The sequence below is a fragment of the Crinia signifera genome, chromosome 1 (genome assembly GCF_055691185.1).
Source record: "Crinia signifera chromosome 1, ASM5569118v1, whole genome shotgun sequence".
Classification (NCBI taxonomy): Eukaryota; Metazoa; Chordata; class Amphibia; order Anura; family Myobatrachidae; genus Crinia; species Crinia signifera.
This window is the reverse complement of record NC_139217.1, coordinates 329,817,056-329,835,802: the sequence shown is the minus strand read 5'-3', so window position 1 is coordinate 329,835,802 and position 18,747 is coordinate 329,817,056. Positions and strand designations below refer to the sequence as shown.

The 18,747-nt window shown below is 47.5% G+C and overlaps 1 protein-coding gene across 2 annotated transcripts in view; it reads left to right on the top strand.

Annotated features, from left to right (window-relative positions):
• LOC146029596 (uncharacterized) overlaps window positions 1–18,747 on the top strand; it is a 66,866-nt gene that overhangs the window by 3,440 nt on the left and 44,679 nt on the right. For both annotated transcript variants that reach the window (XM_083158359.1, XM_083158358.1), the window contains exons 2-4: window positions 10,999–11,047; window positions 11,986–12,012; window positions 15,069–15,365. In XM_083158359.1, the coding sequence (XP_083014485.1) occupies window positions 11,005–11,047; window positions 11,986–12,012; window positions 15,069–15,365 (367 nt within the window). In that variant the 5' untranslated portion in view covers window positions 10,999–11,004. The remainder of the gene's footprint in view (window positions 1–10,998; window positions 11,048–11,985; window positions 12,013–15,068; window positions 15,366–18,747) is intronic.

The window sequence follows — 18,747 nt, the reverse complement described above, 5'->3', positions numbered from 1 at the left end:
TCCAGATTTTTGCATACCTTACCGCCTCCCCACTGCCCGCGCTGGCCTTCTGCAGGTCCTCTATATTCAAGGCAGTGTCTCTGCTACCGCCTCCTCTCCGCAGCGTGCCAGTCTGCTGCTGCCGTGCGCAATGTGACATGACTAGCGCACGGGAGGGGTCTAGTCCATGTCAAGCACCGGGCCAGAGTGCGCATGTCTGGATGGAGTTCAGGATGCGGCCCACACGCTACATGGTGGCAGCAGACTGGTACGCTGCGGAGAGGAGGCAGTAGTAGCAGAGACGCTGCCGTGACTATAGAGGATCTGCAGACAGTCAGCACGGGTGGGGAGGGGGCAGTAAGGTATGCAAATGATCGCGGAGAAGGACACTTTCCACGGCAGCAGTAGTTACTAAATCTCGACTTAGGCTTTCCACAGCAGGCGGCGCCCTGCAAACAGTTTGCGCCCGGAGCACAAGCTCCGCCGGAGCCACCCTAGCTACGCCTCTGAGTATAGGGCCAAACTGGCCCTGGATCTTGCCCCCGCCCCATCCATTTTCCCAGGAGGGACTCGCCCTTATTGGGAAGGGACAAGACAAAACTGATACCATAGAAAGCCAATACTATATTTTTTCTTCCCACCACTAAAGGTGATGTGAACTATCTGGACCAGTTTCTAGAGCAGCAGCAGCAGCAGGATGATTAGATCCAGTCCAGGTTTCCTAGGCTGATTAGCAGCACATGTGGTTAAATCTGTGTCCAGGGCAGAGAATTATTGATCTTGATGGTGGAATAGCTACCCGGGTGACATGCTGGGGGTGCGGGCTATGGTAGGGCCATTGGAAGCTGCAAGGAGTATGGAGAACTGTGCGGCGGACACCTGTATACTGCTGAACTGTAACCCTGTTAACATACTGGAATGCAGTTGCCTACACTGCATCTGTGTCCAGTGTATGTGATTCCTTGTCACAATATTATGTATATATATATATATATAAAATATATATATATACAGTATAAAAGTGGAAAGTGGAGGGTAACTACAGTGGCAAGCGCAGGATTTTTAGAGGGGGATTTCCAAATGTAATCCAAAATCTCCAAGTCTGGGGGAGTGGTAACAGCCCCGAAAATTGGTCTTTTTATACACTAGATACTGTATAGAATACAGTACAGATGGTCTATAACTAAGACTCTTTCAAACATTTAAATAAGATAAGTGGTCAGGAGAAGGTTAAACATATAATAAATAAACAAGCATTATAGAACTAGTACTGCACTTTCTAAACTCACAATCTCCCACTTCATGGTAAGGCTCCTGTCTCTTCCTCCTGGCAGCTACTCTATAGCCCATTGCGATGTTTCAGGGCTCATATCCACAGAAAATTAGGTAGAAGAAGCTGGTACACTAGGCATGTGCCGCAGCTCCACTCTGTCCTTTACACTGCATGATGTGCTGGCAACTCTATTGATCAGATTATACACCAGCTATTATTGTCACAATTGAAGGCACTTGCCAAGAGGAGGGGGCGATTCTAGGTAACCAGAACCCCCCTGTGTTTGCCTATGAGCTACAAGTGAAAAAAATAATAAAACAAAGATAATTATCAAGTGCTACCAACATCGCCCCCTAACCTGAAACATTGTGTTTGGTTGGCACACTATCCACCACCCTAGTTACGGCCCTACTGTAAACCTGTGAGAGCTAAACTGTGAGAATAGAGTGCTCATGTTGTTTTGTTACTTCCTGCTTTTAATGTGAAGTTCATTCAAGAATTCTTCAATAAACAAAATTAAACTGGGTTTTCAGCAAGGTCATACTGACGAAATGCTGGGACTGATTTGTATACCTAGTCCATCTCTGTATACCAGCATACTTTCCTACTTTTGAAAACTAGTTTCAGGGAGATTATAGTTGGAAGTATAATTTTGTGCAGCGCCACAGTGAGGGGGTGTGTCATGCTCCACCCACAGGGCATGTCTCGTTCCATATATGGAGAGATTGTGACTGTGGACCCTAGAAGAGTGGTTGTGTTCTGCTACATCTCTGAGGAATCTTCTAAAATGACTTAAATCGAAATGTAGATAAGCCCCAAAGCAGTTATTAAGAGCTACTATACTGTAATGTAAATGTATCTGTCTCTCATTCCTTTTTGTATCATTTTTTATCCCAAAAATGTAACTGTGTAATGTTGCCTAGGTGAAATGAGGGAGATTGTTAGACTAATCAGGGAGAGAGGGAGATTGCTGCTATTTCAGGGAGTTTCCTGCAGAATGCAGGAGGGTAGACAGCTATGATACCAGATAAGTGGGACAGGGCTCGTATATAATTTAGCAGCAGATTAAAATACAAATACAATTTGTTGGTAGTGTGGCAATGAACTAATAACTTTTAATGCTTATTATTTTGTAAGAAATATATATTTTAAAATTCATGTCTGGTGTCAGTGATGTGGTGTAAAAGGAAGCATTGTGTTTAGATATTTGTTTGGTCTTGTCATTTGTGTCTTATCTCAACACTCCAGTATAGTTTCATTTTAAACACCCTGTAAACAAGTAAGAAAACATTTTTTGCAGCAGTTCCTTTCGATCAAGGTTATTTCACCTTTATTTAGTAACAGATTAAATAATAGCTCCAAAGGAAAAACACCAAAACAAAACAAAACTCTTTGTAGCCTTTTGCTAGCGCTTCTTGCTGTGTAGTCAAGTGTGGGAAATGAAACCACATTGGTTGACAAACATTTATGCTGGAGTATATGAAACCTGTCTGCAGACGAGGAAGTATGTACGTTCGTGCTCTGGGGTTTCCACTAATACCTCATTAGCAAAGTTATTAACTCTTTATTCCCAATCCCAACTCAACCTCTCCTTCAGGGTCAAGAGTCTAAAATACTTGAGGACCCATTATTAAACCCCATACACACACGGTGTGATTTCAGGGCTGTGTTTTAGCGATTGATTAGGAATGAAGCACAGATCGCCCCATGTGTATACCCCAGAGGGACATTGACTCATGTCACTATCGCCTAACTAGATCGTCACTACATGTAGTCAAAATCTAGTCATCATCATTGTTCTTTCACCAGAGAACACTGACCCGCACAGATCGCTCAGCATACATTGCTGGTGCACCGCATGTGTGCTGCAATGTGTGCTGCGATCTGTGCTTCAGCACGTTGCTCAGCATAGGCTCCCTAAGTGGCAGAGAAATCAGTACCAACAAGAAACAATGCAAACATGATCTAACAGCACAGGGACGTGCAGTCAGGGGAGGCAGAAGTTTTGCAGTGGGAGTAGGGGCAGCCACAGCAGCAGGGCTGGCAGGAGTAGCGGGCAAAGGCAGTGAGGACCGCTACTGCCGTTGCCACTACCAGCCACCACCGGGGCTGCAGCTCTAATAATCGTGGGGGTGATAGGTAGTGCTCACCATGCCGTGGGACTTGGCCGCCCGCAGCCCGGCGCCAAACTCCCCCTCTCTGGCTGCCCATGGTCAGGTGCAGGGTGAGCTGTCAGCTCTATTCCCCCAGTCCCCCAGTAGCAGCGGGGGGGGGGGGTGGCGGCTCAGCGCTGTATGTTTATTCAGTTTACAGAGTGCAACGGACCCTGCGTAGCGGAGGCCTGGCTTTCCTCCACCTTCTGCTGCAGCCTGGGCCGGCTGTATCCCCCTCCTCTGGGTCACTGGGCTGCCATTGCCAATGCTGCTGGTAGACTTTAAAAGTAAGTAATACTTCAGCCCTATGTCCCCACTGTCACTCCCCCCACCCCCCACTGTCACTCTCCCCACTATCACTCTCCCCCACCCCCTGCTGTCACTCTCCCATATCCCCCCACTGTCACTCTCCCCCATCCCCCACTGTCACTCTCCCTGCTATTACTCTCCCCCATCCCCCATGGTCACTCTCTCCGATATCACTGTCCTCACTGTCACTCTCCCCCTTCCCCCAATGTCACTCTCCCCGATATCACTCTCCCCCTTTCCCCTGCTGTCACTCTCCCCGCTATCACTCTCCCCCATCCCCCACTGTCACTCTCCCGCTATCACTCTCCCCGCTGTCACTACCCCCATCCCAGGGCCGTAACTAGGGGGGGCTAGGGGGTCATGCGCACCGGGCGCTGGAGGGTGGGGGCGCTAGTGTGGTGTCCCGGCAGCGTGGTCCCTGGGATGAGCAGCGGGGGTCCGGGGACTGGTGGGTTAACGCCAGGTCCTAGCGGGGTCCCGGGGACTGGTGGGTTAACTACGGCTCCTAGCGCTGCCGGACGGTGGGCGGGAAGCAGGTTTTGAAAAGACTTGCCGGACGCTGATTGGCTGAATTCAGCCAATCAGCATCCGGCAAGTCTTTTCAAAGTCATCAGCGCTTCCCGGCAGATAGCGCTAGGAGACGGAGTGAGTGAAGGCTGTCGCTACACCAGTCCCTGGACCCCTGGACGCTACACACAGGTATGTTGGCAGCGGGGGTCCAGGGACTGGTGTAGCGGCAGCTTTCACATACACAGCTGCTCGCTATTTGCCTGGCGGCTTTTACATACACAGCCGCTCACTATTTGCCTGGCGGCGGGAAGCGCTGATGATTTTGAAAAGACTTGCCGGACGCTGATTGGCTGAATTCAGCCAATCAGCGTCCGGCAAGTCTTTTCAAAATCTGCCTCCCGCCCACCGCCCGGCAGCGCTAGGAGCCGGAGTTAACCTTCTCCAGTCCCCTGACCCCAAGGCAGTGATTTTTTTTGATTTTTTTTTTGGGGGGGGGGGGGGGGCGACCAAATGACTGCCGACCCGGGTGCTGAAACACCTAGTTTCAGCCCTGCCCATCCCCCACTGTCACTCCCCGCTGTCACTTCCCCTTATCCCCCACTGTCACTCCCCGCTGTCACTCTCCCCATCCCCCACTGTCACTCTCCCCCATCCCCCGCTGTTACTCTCCTCCCTGTCACTGTCCCCAATCCCCCGCTGTGACTCTCCCCCATCTCCTCCTGTTACTATCCTCACTGTCACTGTCCTTGCTTTCTCACTGTCACTGTCCCAAATAGCACATGCCTCACCTGACACTAACCTCACCGCACGTCACTGTAACAGCAGCATGCATTGGAGATGGCATTCTAACCCAGGTACACCAGTCAAGCATGGTTACTGTTCTCATATCTCTTCTCTCGCATTCCAGTTACAGCTCTCTCCTACTCAGTCTATACTCTATGCCTGGATGGATGCCACTGGCAATACAAATACATGCCTTGGCACCACCCCCCACCCCCAGTTAATTTTTACTTCTTATAGCATTGCCTCTTACACTTGGAACATGATTCAGACCTGTGCGCATGGCCAGGGCTGCTGAAAGCGCTGCAGGGCCCTGGTAAAATGGAGTGTGGCCAGCGGTAGGGGCATGGCCAAACCCCTGTAAAAAAATTGCAAATCCTGCGATGAAAGCCTGCTACTTTAATTGATCGCTGGCTGATTGACAGACAAATACTGTATAATCAATCCTCAGGCTTGAGGACAATTTCAGTAGAACAGAGCCAATTACAGTGTAACCAATCTGGGTAATTGATACATTCAATACAATCTGTATAAATTGTTTCTAATTGTTATCTGAACTGAAGAACACAGTATCATAGAGCTGTTTAGCCAATATATTTCTAATAACTGTGTCTGTTCAAGGGCATTTTATAAATTCCCAGATTGAATTAAAATGGAGCCTGTCTGACAGTTAGACAATGCATACGTATGGTTTAAGCACACACAACATGTCCACACATGTTAAGTTTTTTGTCTGTCTACTTGTGTTTTTTAATAATTTTTCGCTTGCTTCTAATATAAATAAATAAAAGCTAAGTTTTATGTATGAAATTTCTTGTTGGTGCACCACCCCATAGTATAGTGGTAGCACACCCCTATAGTATATCTTCCTTATAAAGGTCTGCATACTAAGATATAAGGGGGCCGCACAGATATAAACCTTCTTACCACAATCCACAAGTCTTGTGCGATTGCACCCAACCTGCACGATTGACAGAAAGTAGGCATCTGGGGTGGTAACCAGTCATTTCCTGGAAATGCCAAGAAAAATAACAGGCATGTGATGTCAGCATTGGGCAGTATATGCCTGTTTTCATTTTGGCCGCCAAGTAAGTCTCTACTCTGAGCCAGTGATGATTGTTGCACAGTGAAAAACAAATCCTTCAATGGTGAGCCTGCATAATCGTGGCAGTGCGATCAGGTCTGAATTACCCCCATTTTGCAACACATCCCATTTATGCCACACACGGTAATGCCCCTTACACAATATGCCATAAACAGTAATGCCCCGTACACAATATACCACACACCTAGGGATGCCAATCCCGGGGCATTTTTTCAATCCCGGGATCCGGGATTGAAAAATGCTCAATCCCGGGATTCCCGGGATCCCGGGATTGGCATCCTTAGTTTCCTGGCGTGTACCCGATACCCACCCCCACACCAGCCGACCCGCAGATTTACTTACATGGGCGGGCGGGCGGGCGGGCGGCCGGGAGTGGAGGTGGGTTCTGAGGTGCACGGTGCCGTCGGGCTCGTGCACCTCCTCATCTCATCATCACTGCAGCGGGAGGAAGGCGCAGGACCGGCGTCGGTGAAGGGGCGGGCTGGCCGGCGCAGGAGGAGAGGTGGGGGGCGGGCGGCCAGGAGGAGCGTCAGTAGTGTGGGCAGTAGTCAGTAGTGTGGGCAGCGTGCGTGGCCTGCGCAGCGTGACCGTCACGCTGCGCAGGACGCACGCAGGGGTCTGAAACATCCGGGCACTGGGCAGTGTCTGAGCGAGTGCTCAGAAGCTGCCCGGTATTAGACTGCGCATGCGCAGTCTAATACCGAAATCCCGGGATTGGATACTCCAATCCCGGGATTGAAATCCCGGACTTTTTAGGGCCAAATCCCGGGATCCCGCCGATCCCGATCCCGGGATTGGCCACCCTACACACACCATAATGCCCATTACACATTATGACAAACCGTAATACCTATTACGCCTCGCAGCAAAATGCTTATTTCACTTTATGCCACACACCATAATGCCTATTTCATAATATGCCATACACAGTTATGCTGCATATACTATTTATTGTCTCGCACAAAAATTCGCCCTTACAAATTATGCACCACAGTAAAGCTTCTAATTACTCATTGCCAGGGGTTTCCAGGCAAAAGATGCAGCTTTCTGCATCTTCTCTTGGCATCACCACTGTTGCCGGTACTTCCAGGTATTGCTATAAATTCAGTGCCGCTTACACATAATGCCCCCATAAGGCTTACACATAATGCGCCCATTAGTGCCACCTCCACACATAATGCCCCCTGCAGTGCCACTTACACACATAATGCCCCCTGTAGTGTCTCTTACACACAAATTGCCCCCTGTAGTGCGGCATACACACATATTGCACCCTGTAGTGCTGCCTGCACAAATAATGCCCCCTGTAGTGCTGCTTACTCACATAATGCCCTAACTATTGCCACTTACACACATAATGCCCCCACTAGTGCCACTTACACACATAATGCCCCCTGTAGTGCTGTTTATACACATAATGCCCCCACTAGTGCTGCTTCCACATATAATGCACCCAATAGTGCTGCTTCAACACATAATTCCCCCCTCCCTCCGCCAAATCCCATCAGTAACATGCAAGGGGTTGTACGCAAACACATCCCCTAGCAAGCAGCCGTATGGGCGAGAAATCATTCGATGTTCACCGATCATCGAATGATTTCTCTCCCCTTCGGAAATAGAAGTCAGTCTATACTTGTAACGGGATGCAGTTACGATCCCGGCGGTCGGGATCCCGGCGTTCAGAATCCCAACGCCGGAATCCCGACCGCCGAAATGCCGACACTTTCTCCCTCCTGGGGTGTCCACGACACCCCTGGAGGGAGAATAAATTAGTGTGCCGAGCGTAGCGAGGCACCGGGCCCGCTGCGTGGCGAGCGCAGCGAGCCCGCAAGGGGGGGGGCGATCCACGTCCCCCCCTTGTCGGCATTTCGGCTGTCGGGATTCCGGCGTCGGGATTCTGAACGCCGGGATCCCGACCGCCGGGATTCAATACTGAATCCCTTGTAACTTATAGTACAAAAATGACATAAATTAGGATAAGGAATGTTGATACAGGGTTCAGATTCAGATACAGTTCAAATTACTAATGGACAGAAGCTGGGTACACACTGGAGCGACAGGGATTTAGTCTGATGTTGGACTGAATCACCATCAGCCCGGATTGCCTGGGTCCCGGATGACCTCCTGACATTGACCCCCATAGAGGGAGAATAGAACCTACGGTGAGGAGCTTCAATGTGCTTGCCCCCCTTTCAGAGTGTCAGTATACTGACAGTCGGAATTCTGATTGTCGGGCCCCCATACCACGCCCATATACACTGCAGTGATGTTAATGAAGGACGGACCAATCACTGTTGCATTCTTCATCAGCATACATGGTGTTGCTAGCACTTTTTTCAGGTTTGATTGCAGTAAATCAAACCTAATATAGTCACATGCCACCATTGGAGCATTCATATCGCCGCTACACACTGAGCGATGTACAACAGGTGATATGCCATTCCGATCAACCCGACAGGACGCCATATCACTGTGTGTTAAAGAGCCAGCTCTTATATATTTATCTCTGTAACAGGCATTCATTAGGTTGGCTCTTTCAGGAAGAATTGTATTGATTGGGTCGGAAAAATTGCGTAGATCGCATCGCATGCCAACCACATCGCATGCAAAGCGATCGACGCGATCGACCCGATTTTTGCATTGGAATCCCTGGTCCCTGACACCCAATTTTACATTGATTTCAATGTAAAAAGCCCCCAAACCCCCCATTTTAATAGCAAACCCCCCCTCATGATTCAAATGCCCCCCCCCCATTGCTAATGCAACCCCACTATTGACGCCAACCCAAAGCGTGGCGAGTGCAGCGAGCCCGCGAGGGGCGGCGGTACGCGTCTTACGACCTTTTCATACCCCCACTATCCAAGTCGGCGTGGAGTTGACTTTATAAAGTTTGGCGAGCGCAGTGAGCCACCGAGCCCGAAGCGTGGCGAGCTCAGCGTGCCCCGCGAGGGGACGCGCATAACTTCACAGGTATACGCGTCCCCTCGCGGGGCTCGCTGCACTCGCCACGCTTCGGGCTCAGTGGCTTTATAAAATCAACTCCACGCCGACGTGGATAGTGGGGGTATGAAAAGGTGGGAGGACGCGTACCGCCGCCCCTCACAGGCTCGCGGCGCTCGCCACACTTCGGGTTGGCGTCAATAGTGGGGTGGCATTAACAATGGGGGGGGGGGCATTAACCATACTTTATAACCATATACAATGAGAAATTGGCCATTTCCCATTGTTCCCTATGTAAAATCGTGTTGATGTGATCAACGCGATTTTAACTTTAGAAATAATTAAACATTATTCTCTATGGGAAAATCGCGTTGATCGCGTCGGTTGCATCGCGGCCCATTATAATGGGCCGAGATGGATGAGATCAACGCGATTTTCTGTTTCACTGGCAAATAAACTGGTGATTGACAGAAAATCGGGTCCATTGCGTCGATCGCATGCCTTAAGTACCTTAAACTTAAGGCATGCGATCAACGAGATGGGCGCCGTGCTAGGAAACAAGTACCCACAATCTCACCCAATCAAACTCTTTCTGCACATGTTACATCTTCTCCACCTGCAGTGCAACATGGTTGCAGCCTTGCCAACAGGTCTGAATCAGGCCCCTTATTTCTTTCTACGGCAATTCAAGTTAAATTAAATCCCGTTTTGTCATACCTTTTGTTTGTTAACTAAATGTTAAAACAGGTATTTGTAATTGTTATTGTGTTGTTAGAAAATAGTTTATTTTTATTACATACTTCACTTCCCTCATAGACTATGCAGGTGGAGGGGGAAGAGGAGGATAGGAGGAGAGAGAGGACTACTTTGTCCATTCTCTTTACCTGCTGCCTCGTGTCCTGCCATGCTCACTTCTAGCCTCAGGTTTCCTTACCTGCACCTCATGTCACCTGTCTGTCTCCCCCTCCCTCTAGATTGTAAGCTCCTTAGAGCAGGGCCCTCCTCCCTCCTGTTCTCACTGCACTCTTCTTGTATTTCAACTACAGCTCTCTTACTCATCTACAATCTATACCTGCATCTATTCTCATTCACTTCCTTATATCTCAGCTGTATTGTGTACTAAGAATTGTGCTTTAATTGTGTTATGACTAGTTCTGTGTACCCTGTACTGTTCTTTTGTGTTCTATATGTACAGTACTGGCTGGTGCAATCACCATGTGGCGCCGCTGATTGGCTGCCTGGGTGCTGCACAGCTCAGTAATGATATGTTCCCCATGTCTGTGACCCTCATTAGAGTACATCTAGTATATATATCAGTACTGTTACTGGCTACCTAGCTGGCTGTGCAATCACCATGTGGCGCCGCTGATTGGCTGACTGGGTGCTGCACAGCTCAGTAATTATATGGTCCCCATGTCTGTGCTCCTCATTAGAGTACATCTAGTTTATATATATCAGTACTGTTACTGGCTGTGCAATCACCATGTGGCGCCGCTGAATGGCTGCCTGGGTACTGCACAGCTCGGTAAATATGTTCCCCATGTCCGTGTCCCTTATTAGAATGCGTCTTGTGCATATCTGTATGTGTGATGTACATTTGTACTGCCATTGTTGCCTGTTCCTTGTACTGATAACCCTTTGTATTGCAGTATGTGCATTGTTATTTTTATTGTCTGTAAAGCGCCTTGAGTCCTGTTGGAGAAAGTGCGCTATATAAATAAAACTTACTTACTTACTTACTATACTGTCCTAGATTAAAATAAATGTATTCAAAGTAAAATGTGTTTGGGGTAAATTGTGATATATCAGCCTTTTTGCCTGGTACAGGGAAACAGTGCTGTCAGAGGGGTTGTCAGTGCTGTGTGACACTGGTACTGTATCTATAGAATGCAATGTACGCAGCAAAATACTTTCGCTATATGAAGTGAAACAAAATTGTTATCTTTCAGCACAGAATGGAAGTTTCCACCAGGCTGTTCTATGCTACTGTACTTATTGGTAAGTAGAAATTGATCCCAAAAAATAAAATGCATAATTTTTAACATGTATATACTAACAGTCTTAAAAAAATATAAGTGTTAAGTGTATTCAACTTGAGCTGACATGTTTCAATGATGAAGATGGGTGTGATATAGGGTTCCGATAGTCGGGATCCCGACAGTCATTAGCCTGACGTCGGGATCCTGACTGGCCGGACTCAGACAGCATGGCGAGCGCAACAAAGCGGGCCAGTGTAATGGGGCAGTTGTCCCATTGGGGAGGGAAAGGGGAGGACAAGGTGGCAGAGTGGCAGACACTGGGATGGGGAGTGGAAGCAATATAGGGGATTGTTTGTTAGATAATGGGACACTGGGTTGGAGATGGGGGATTGGAGACTGGTCTCACTTCTGACTCTCCTGCCACCCTTGTTGGCATGGTGCAGCTTGATGTGGAGAAGAGACTCATCTTGCCTGAGAGGCTGCTGGATGCGACGGGTCTCTTCTCAGTCTTCGGCTCCCGATCAGTGTACGGGGGGAGGATGCCGGTGTGGGGGGGGGTGGGATGCGGGACACCAGCATCTCCACTCTCGGAGTGCTGGAGGGTGGGCAGATGGCAGTTCAGTTTACCGCTGCCAGCAGCACAGGGGGCTTACTACCGCCAACAGTGCTGGCAGCCAGGACCGGAGGCAGCAGGGTGGCCTGCGGGCTCAGTAGCACAGTGATGGACAGGGAGGCAGTGGGGCGAGCTCAGGGACTGGATGATTGCATCCTGCACAAAATCGGCCCACAAGGCCATCGGCCCTGCATCTGTCCCTTTGTTTAATCAGATCTGTCGTTTTAAAGAGCAATTTGTCAATTTTTGTTGCAATAAATATATATAAATATTGTATGTATATATGTTGATTTCAGAATGGTATACAAGCACAATTTTCTTTTTGTCTTGCTTGTTTATTTCAGCCAGACTCCATGCCTTACATTTTCCAAGTAAGTACTACTCTATAATGTTTTACTTATACATATCAAACCAGGAACTTGCTTGAGAGATTCCATAACATTTTTCTAGTTTATTGCTATATAAAATTTGCCCATGTGACCATTATTATTCTATAGCTGGGCAAACACTACACCAGGGGTGGCCAATCAATCAGAGGCAATGAGCCCAAAAATAAGATATGGTAAGAAGAAGATCCGATACAATGTTAAAAAAAATAGACATGGCCTAGCTCCCACAAGGCCACACCCCATTTTCAGCTTCAAACCATCAGCCCATGTAATGTATTTATAACACATTGTGGCACTTTTCAACCCATGTAAGTACTACAAAATGACAAATTAGACATTAGTTACTATATTATTCTTGCAGTACTCAATTGCAGACTAAGCATACAGCTGAATCAGTCCTTAGCAGTGCCAAAAATATGCGGTAAGACGCAGAGCGAACGGACTGCGTGGATGTTTTATGTGAACAACTCCCCCATCTGTGGGAACCTCCCCCATCCTCCAATGGTAGCCGACCATAGATTGATGGACTGAGCGGTCAGACAGCTCCGAATCCACTCCAGACCACTCGGACATTTCTTCGTGCGAAAGCAGGGATATGGGCGGGCAGCTGGCATCCGGCTATGTTAACTGTCCGCCCCCCACACGTTCGTCATGGCCGGATTACCATACGTACGCCCAGCGTTTTCATGGGAACGCCCATTAAACGCGGGGCTTACGCATATGTTAATGAGCCCAAACAGCCCTTCACACCCCTCTCCACTCCCTGTTCCGATTGTTCATTTTCTGTACAGAATTCACGCCGTATTTGGACGTGCGCAGCGTTTGCACATGCGCAGAAATGCCTCTGCACATGCGCAAGCACAATACATCGGCCATCCGACCGAACACGCGGCCATACAACTCAATCAGAATAAGGGCCAATGTATAATTGCCCTCATCTGTGGTGAACAGGTTAATTGATAAGAAAGGTGGGTACTTATGTAATATCTGGACTCCCGTTTTTCTTATGAGACCGCGTCCCCTGGCGGGGCACGCTGCGCTCACCACGCTTCGGGCACGGTGGCTCACTGCGCTCGCCACACTATATAAAATCAACTCCATGCGTAGTTGGATAGTAGGGGTATGAAAAAATGGGGTGCATTTAACATGGGAGTCCAGATAATACATAAGTACCGAAAGGTGCTTTAACACAGGTGATGGCAATCATACACTAAGGAGGGAAGTGCAGGAGCAGAGTATTGTGTCCCTCCTGGAGAGGGTCATGTTGGGAGGTATGAGTTTTATGACTCTGGCATCGGCGCTACTGACAGTGCATCAGGTATTTCACAGCCCCAAATGCCAAAATGTCCTGGCTGTGAAAATCTGCCATGGCTGTAAACAGCAAGAGAAAGGTATTTGTGTGCTTAATGGCCTTTTATAGACAGCCAAATTGAGCACAGATGATTGGGCACTTTGGTTCACATTTGACACTCCCATTAAAAATGTGTTCTATTGGCTATATTTCTATCCTAAATGTAATACACTGTGATATACTGTTAACCCTGGTACAATGTCCACGTTTGGTCCGTATCTGCTTTTATGTATGAAACTGTTGAAACATGACATATATCTACCCTATATATGTACACTGCCATAACCACTATGGTCCTTATTCAGATCTGATCGCAGCACAAATTTGTTCTCAAAATGGGCAAAACCATGTGCACTGCAGGTGGGGCAGGTGTAACATGTATAGAGAGCGTTAGATTTTTGAGAGTTATTTTGTTTCTGTGCAGGGTAAATATTGGCTGCATTATTTTTACACTGCAATTTAGATTTCAGTTTCAACACACCCCACCCAAATGTAACTCTCTCTGCACATGTTACATCTGTCCCACCTGCAGTGCACATGGTTTGGCCAATTTTGAGAACAAATTTGTACTGGGATCAGATCTGAATAAGAGCCTATGTCCGGTTGCTATGTTCTTTTATTGTTCAAACTTTCAATAAAAATTATCGAATAAAAAAAAAAAAACGTGTTCTATCTGAGATTCGGAGGGGGGGCGATCCACGTACCCCCCTTGTCGGCATTTCGGCTGTCGGGATTCCGGCGTCGGGATTTTGAACGCTGGGATCCCGACCGCCGGGATTCAATACTGAATCCTTTCTTATCCATCAACCTGTTTAAAAAAGGCGATGGCAATCATACATTTAGAAGGAAGCCCAGGAGCAGAGCAATGTGTCCCTCCTGGAATGGGTCATGTTGGGAGGTATGCAGCTCCATCTGGAGTGAAATGGAGGACCAAGGGGTATACTGCGCTACCCCTACCTCTTACTATTGCGCCGAGCAGTGTGGAGGCGGTCAGTGTGTACTTGAATCTTCTGCTGCTGCTGGCTTCCTGCCTCCACCATAGTTCTTATGTGCATCGCGGACTGCAGTGGGTGGGTGATGTCACCCAGCTTCTCTATCTCCGGGAGGGTACTCCCCAAGTTTCTAGACACTTATTGACATTATCGTTGTTTTTATATTTATTATTTGTGTAAATATGGTATGGTGCTGATTCCCCAACTTGATACTGCTACACCATACCATTTCATGTGCACCATTGTATTATATATCACTGCATGATTTTTATGTGTACATTTATACTATTCCAGCATTGTGACTGTAGTAAATGTGCTGTGTCCATCTCAGACACCACACCACTACAAGATTGGTAGCAATACACTGGCACATGTGCAGCTCATATGCCTACTAGATGTACATAGTGTTCTATAAGATACCACAAGTAGGACCCTTAACTAGCAGCAGCCCTCCATAGGTACACATTCCCTCCATGTGCAGGTACTGGAGGACAATATTGGTATTTTGTCACATTGCCTTATTGCCTATTATCTGTCTACCACCTTCTCTATATTACATAGAAAATATATAACTGAATCTCACTTTTAACATTTTAGTAGAAAATGTAATTTGTAATGTAATGTAATGCCAATAATAAGTTGCATACTTAGGTAATGAATGATTTCTATGACAAAATAATTCCTTTTCATTTCAGAATACCCGCTTCCTCCCTCCTTCTCTGTAAGCCCATCACGTGATCTGTATGATGAGGGGCAGACTATCACTATGATATGTTCCCCTCCTAATAACAATGTAGGGATACAATTCCTGTATTACAAGGATAATGAACTAATACTTACAAATATACAACAAGGGGCAACAAACAATCACACGTTGTCTATATCCAAGAAGGAGGATGAGGGAACTTATCGCTGTGCATATACAGTGTTGGACATAAATGGAGAGAGAAACTTATCGCTTGGTAGTAATGCAGTGTTCATAAGAATATCTGGTAAGTTTCTCTTTTTATTAATTGGGACTGCATTTATTTTGTTAAATCCTCTATTTCCTTATCTGCAATCTTCAGAGAAAATGATTGAAAAAATGGGAGGTCCATAAATTTAAAAAATAATCGACATTTGTAGAAAAAATAGAAACAGCATACATTTAAGTAAACAGGAGAAAACTAAGGGCCTGATTCAGACCAGTTTGCTAAGCTGCATATACTCGCAGCTCAGCGAATGATTTCTGCATACCTCCCAACTTCTGGCCGGAGGAAATAGGGACACTCGCGCGGCCAAGCCGCGCGAGCGCCCGAAAAGGGGGCGGGGCGTATGCAAATGAGGGTTTATGCTAATTAGCCGCAACCTCATTTTCATACGAGAATAGACGCTGTGCGCATGCGCACAGCGTCTATTCTACTAGATTGGGGGGTCTCCCAACTGTCACCCCCCCGCAGCGGGACAATGCCTGCCGCGGGTGGGACAGCGGGACAGTACCCGAAAATCGGGACTGTCCCTCTAAAATCGTGACAGTTGGGAGGTATGCTTCTGCAGCTTCCGGTCTCAAAAGTCAATACTTACTTTTCAGATGGCCGCTGCAGTCCGATGTTAGGGCAGACAGTGACTTCAGCCACCCGCCCCACACAGACATCAACATGCCTGCGTTCCCAGGGGAATGCCCAGCATTTTTATGGGGACACCCTTATAGTGCTGGTTGTTGCCTAGCTGCCGCCCCCTGCCTGCCCCCGGCCCTCCCCTTACTGTGCGAATGCTTTTGCGAGTTTGATAATCACCGATGGCGTTTGCACATATGCACATGCGCAGATCCCAGGGCTGGATTAAAGAAGGGGCAAAGGGGGTCAGTACTCCTGGGCCCCCCTCTAGCTAGGGGCCCCCTGTGGTTGGCATGTATTTTACATGTAGTAAAAATGGTGCAAACCAAAAGCAGTCTTGTTATCAGAGAGAGCTTGAGATCCACAGCACTGAGCAGGGTTGTGGGAGGAGGAAAGAAGCAGACCTGGAACCTGCATGACTTTACACATATGGCATAGGCATGTTACAGGGCTCTAATAATTTAAAGTACAAGAGAGAGCAACTGGCACTATTTTCGGTAAAAAATTAAACAGTTTATTTGGTACCACCATAAAACAGTATATTTTTACATTGAATCATTCAAATATTGAATCATTCCCGACGCCGGAATCCCGACCGCCGAAATCCTGGCACTTTGTCCCTCTGTGGGTGTCCACAAGTGTAATGAGGCACCGGGCCCGCTGCGTGGTGAGCGCAGCAAGCCCACAAGGGGGGCGATCCATGTCCCCCCCTTGTTGAGATTTCAGCAGTCGGGATTCCGGCGGCGGGATTTTGACCGCCGGGATTCCTACCGCCGGGATTTCAAACCAATCACCATGCAATTGCTGCTATTATCATTGCCTCTGAATTTTTGATTCATCAATCATATATTTTAAATATTTGTTTTTTATATCTCATGGTGTTTAGTAAATCCATTCCTCCTCAAACTAGCGCTGTGCCACTACACTAATTTTACAGCACTATACATTTTCCATTCCAGGCTCCATTGGTGACTGACTCAGCAGCAGCTTACCCCGCACAGACAGCGGGGTTGAGCCAGCTCACCTCACACTGACTGCAGGGTGAGCAAGCTTCCTCCTCGCTAATTACAGTGGGATTCTCAGCTGTCACAGCGCTATACAACCACTTAGCCATGGTTGGCTCTATATGTCTCCATGGAGACACTTAAGCCAATCAGGGCTGAGTGGCTTCCCCTGATTGGCGGAAAGCATCTCCATGGAGACGCATAGAGTCAACCACGGCTGAGTGCTTGTATAGCGCTGTGACAGCACTATACAAGCTGTCATTAGTGAGGAGGAAGCCCGCTCACCCCGCAATCAGTGCGGGGTGAGCTGTTGCTGAGGCAGTCACCACTGGAGCCTGGAATGGTAAATGTATAGTGGTGTAAAATTAGTCTATGTTTATTAAAGTTATACTTTTCTCTGTGTCTCTGTTTTTAATTAACATCTTTTGGCAGGTGAACTACAAGCCCAAGGGGGCCCATTAATGCCTCGCATGCTGGGACTTGTGGTTTGCCAAGTCCCAGCATGAGAGGGAGGCCCGCTGGAAATTGTAGTTCACCTGTAAAAAGCAATGCTTAAAAAAAAAATACGGGTATTGGCCCGGTGTCCACCGCCCAGGGACACCGGGGAAAGCCCCGGGCTTCAGCCATGGACGGGTGAAGCCTGGGGGGGATTGTTTGTTTGGGGGGTCCCCACTCCCCCCGGTACCCTGTTAAGGGCTAACCAGCCACGGTGCGCATGGTACGGCCGGGGGACCTTACGTGTAAAGTGTCCCACGGCTGTGGCATGACACCACGTGCTGTTGGAGCCTGTTGCTGTTCCAAATTATGGGGGACCCACAGTTTTTTTTCCCCCGCATTTTTGAAACCATGATTAGTCCACGTGTCCGGGGCTGGTTTCAGAAATACAGGCGACCTTTATGCTTTTTGTCCACTGTATTTTTGGAACCAGGTCTAGCTCAATGAGCCTGGGGCTGGTTATGCTCAGGGAGGACCCCACGCATTAAAAAAATATAAAATAAAACACACATTACCATTTCTCTAAAATCTCATCATATAGAAAAATCGCGAATTTTTTTCCCGCTAATTCTCATCTCATTAACTAGTCGAAAAATGCGATAAGGTGCTATTTTGGAACCTTACTAAAATACAGTGTGCATCCTATTAAATCTCAGCCAGAGTGTATACATAAATAAAGTGAAAATAAATAAAAGTAATGAAAATAAACATAGGAAAAATAAATAAAAATAAAATAAAGTGATAACCTTGAGACCTATGGAAAAAAAGGGGAGGGGTTAACTTGAAATGTATCCAGCTCCATACCTCTCAACATGGCCCTCTCCAGGAGGGACACAATTTTCTGTTCCTGGACTTCCCTCCTAATTTATGACTACCATCACCTGTGAGGAAATACCTTTCTTATCCATCATCCTGTTTAAAAAAGGCGATGGCAATCATACATTTAGAAGGAAGATTTGCACAAGATTTGCGTCTCTCATCTGAGCGGATCACTAGCTCCCATTCACTATTACAGGACTTTCATCGGGCTGCTCCCATCCTATGGAATGCCCTTCCATGCACAATTAGACTCTCCGCTAGCCTCCAAACTTTCAAGCGTTCCCTGAAAACTCACCTCTTCAGGCAAGCCTATCATATTTAAGTTCTACACGCATAACCCTCTGAGGTACTTATGTATTATATAGCTTCCCTTCTGGACTTGTAACTTGTTGGGACTGCTATGCTATGACTGATGCCTGTCCTTGTGTTTCCCTCCTATATACCTAATAGATTGTAAGCTT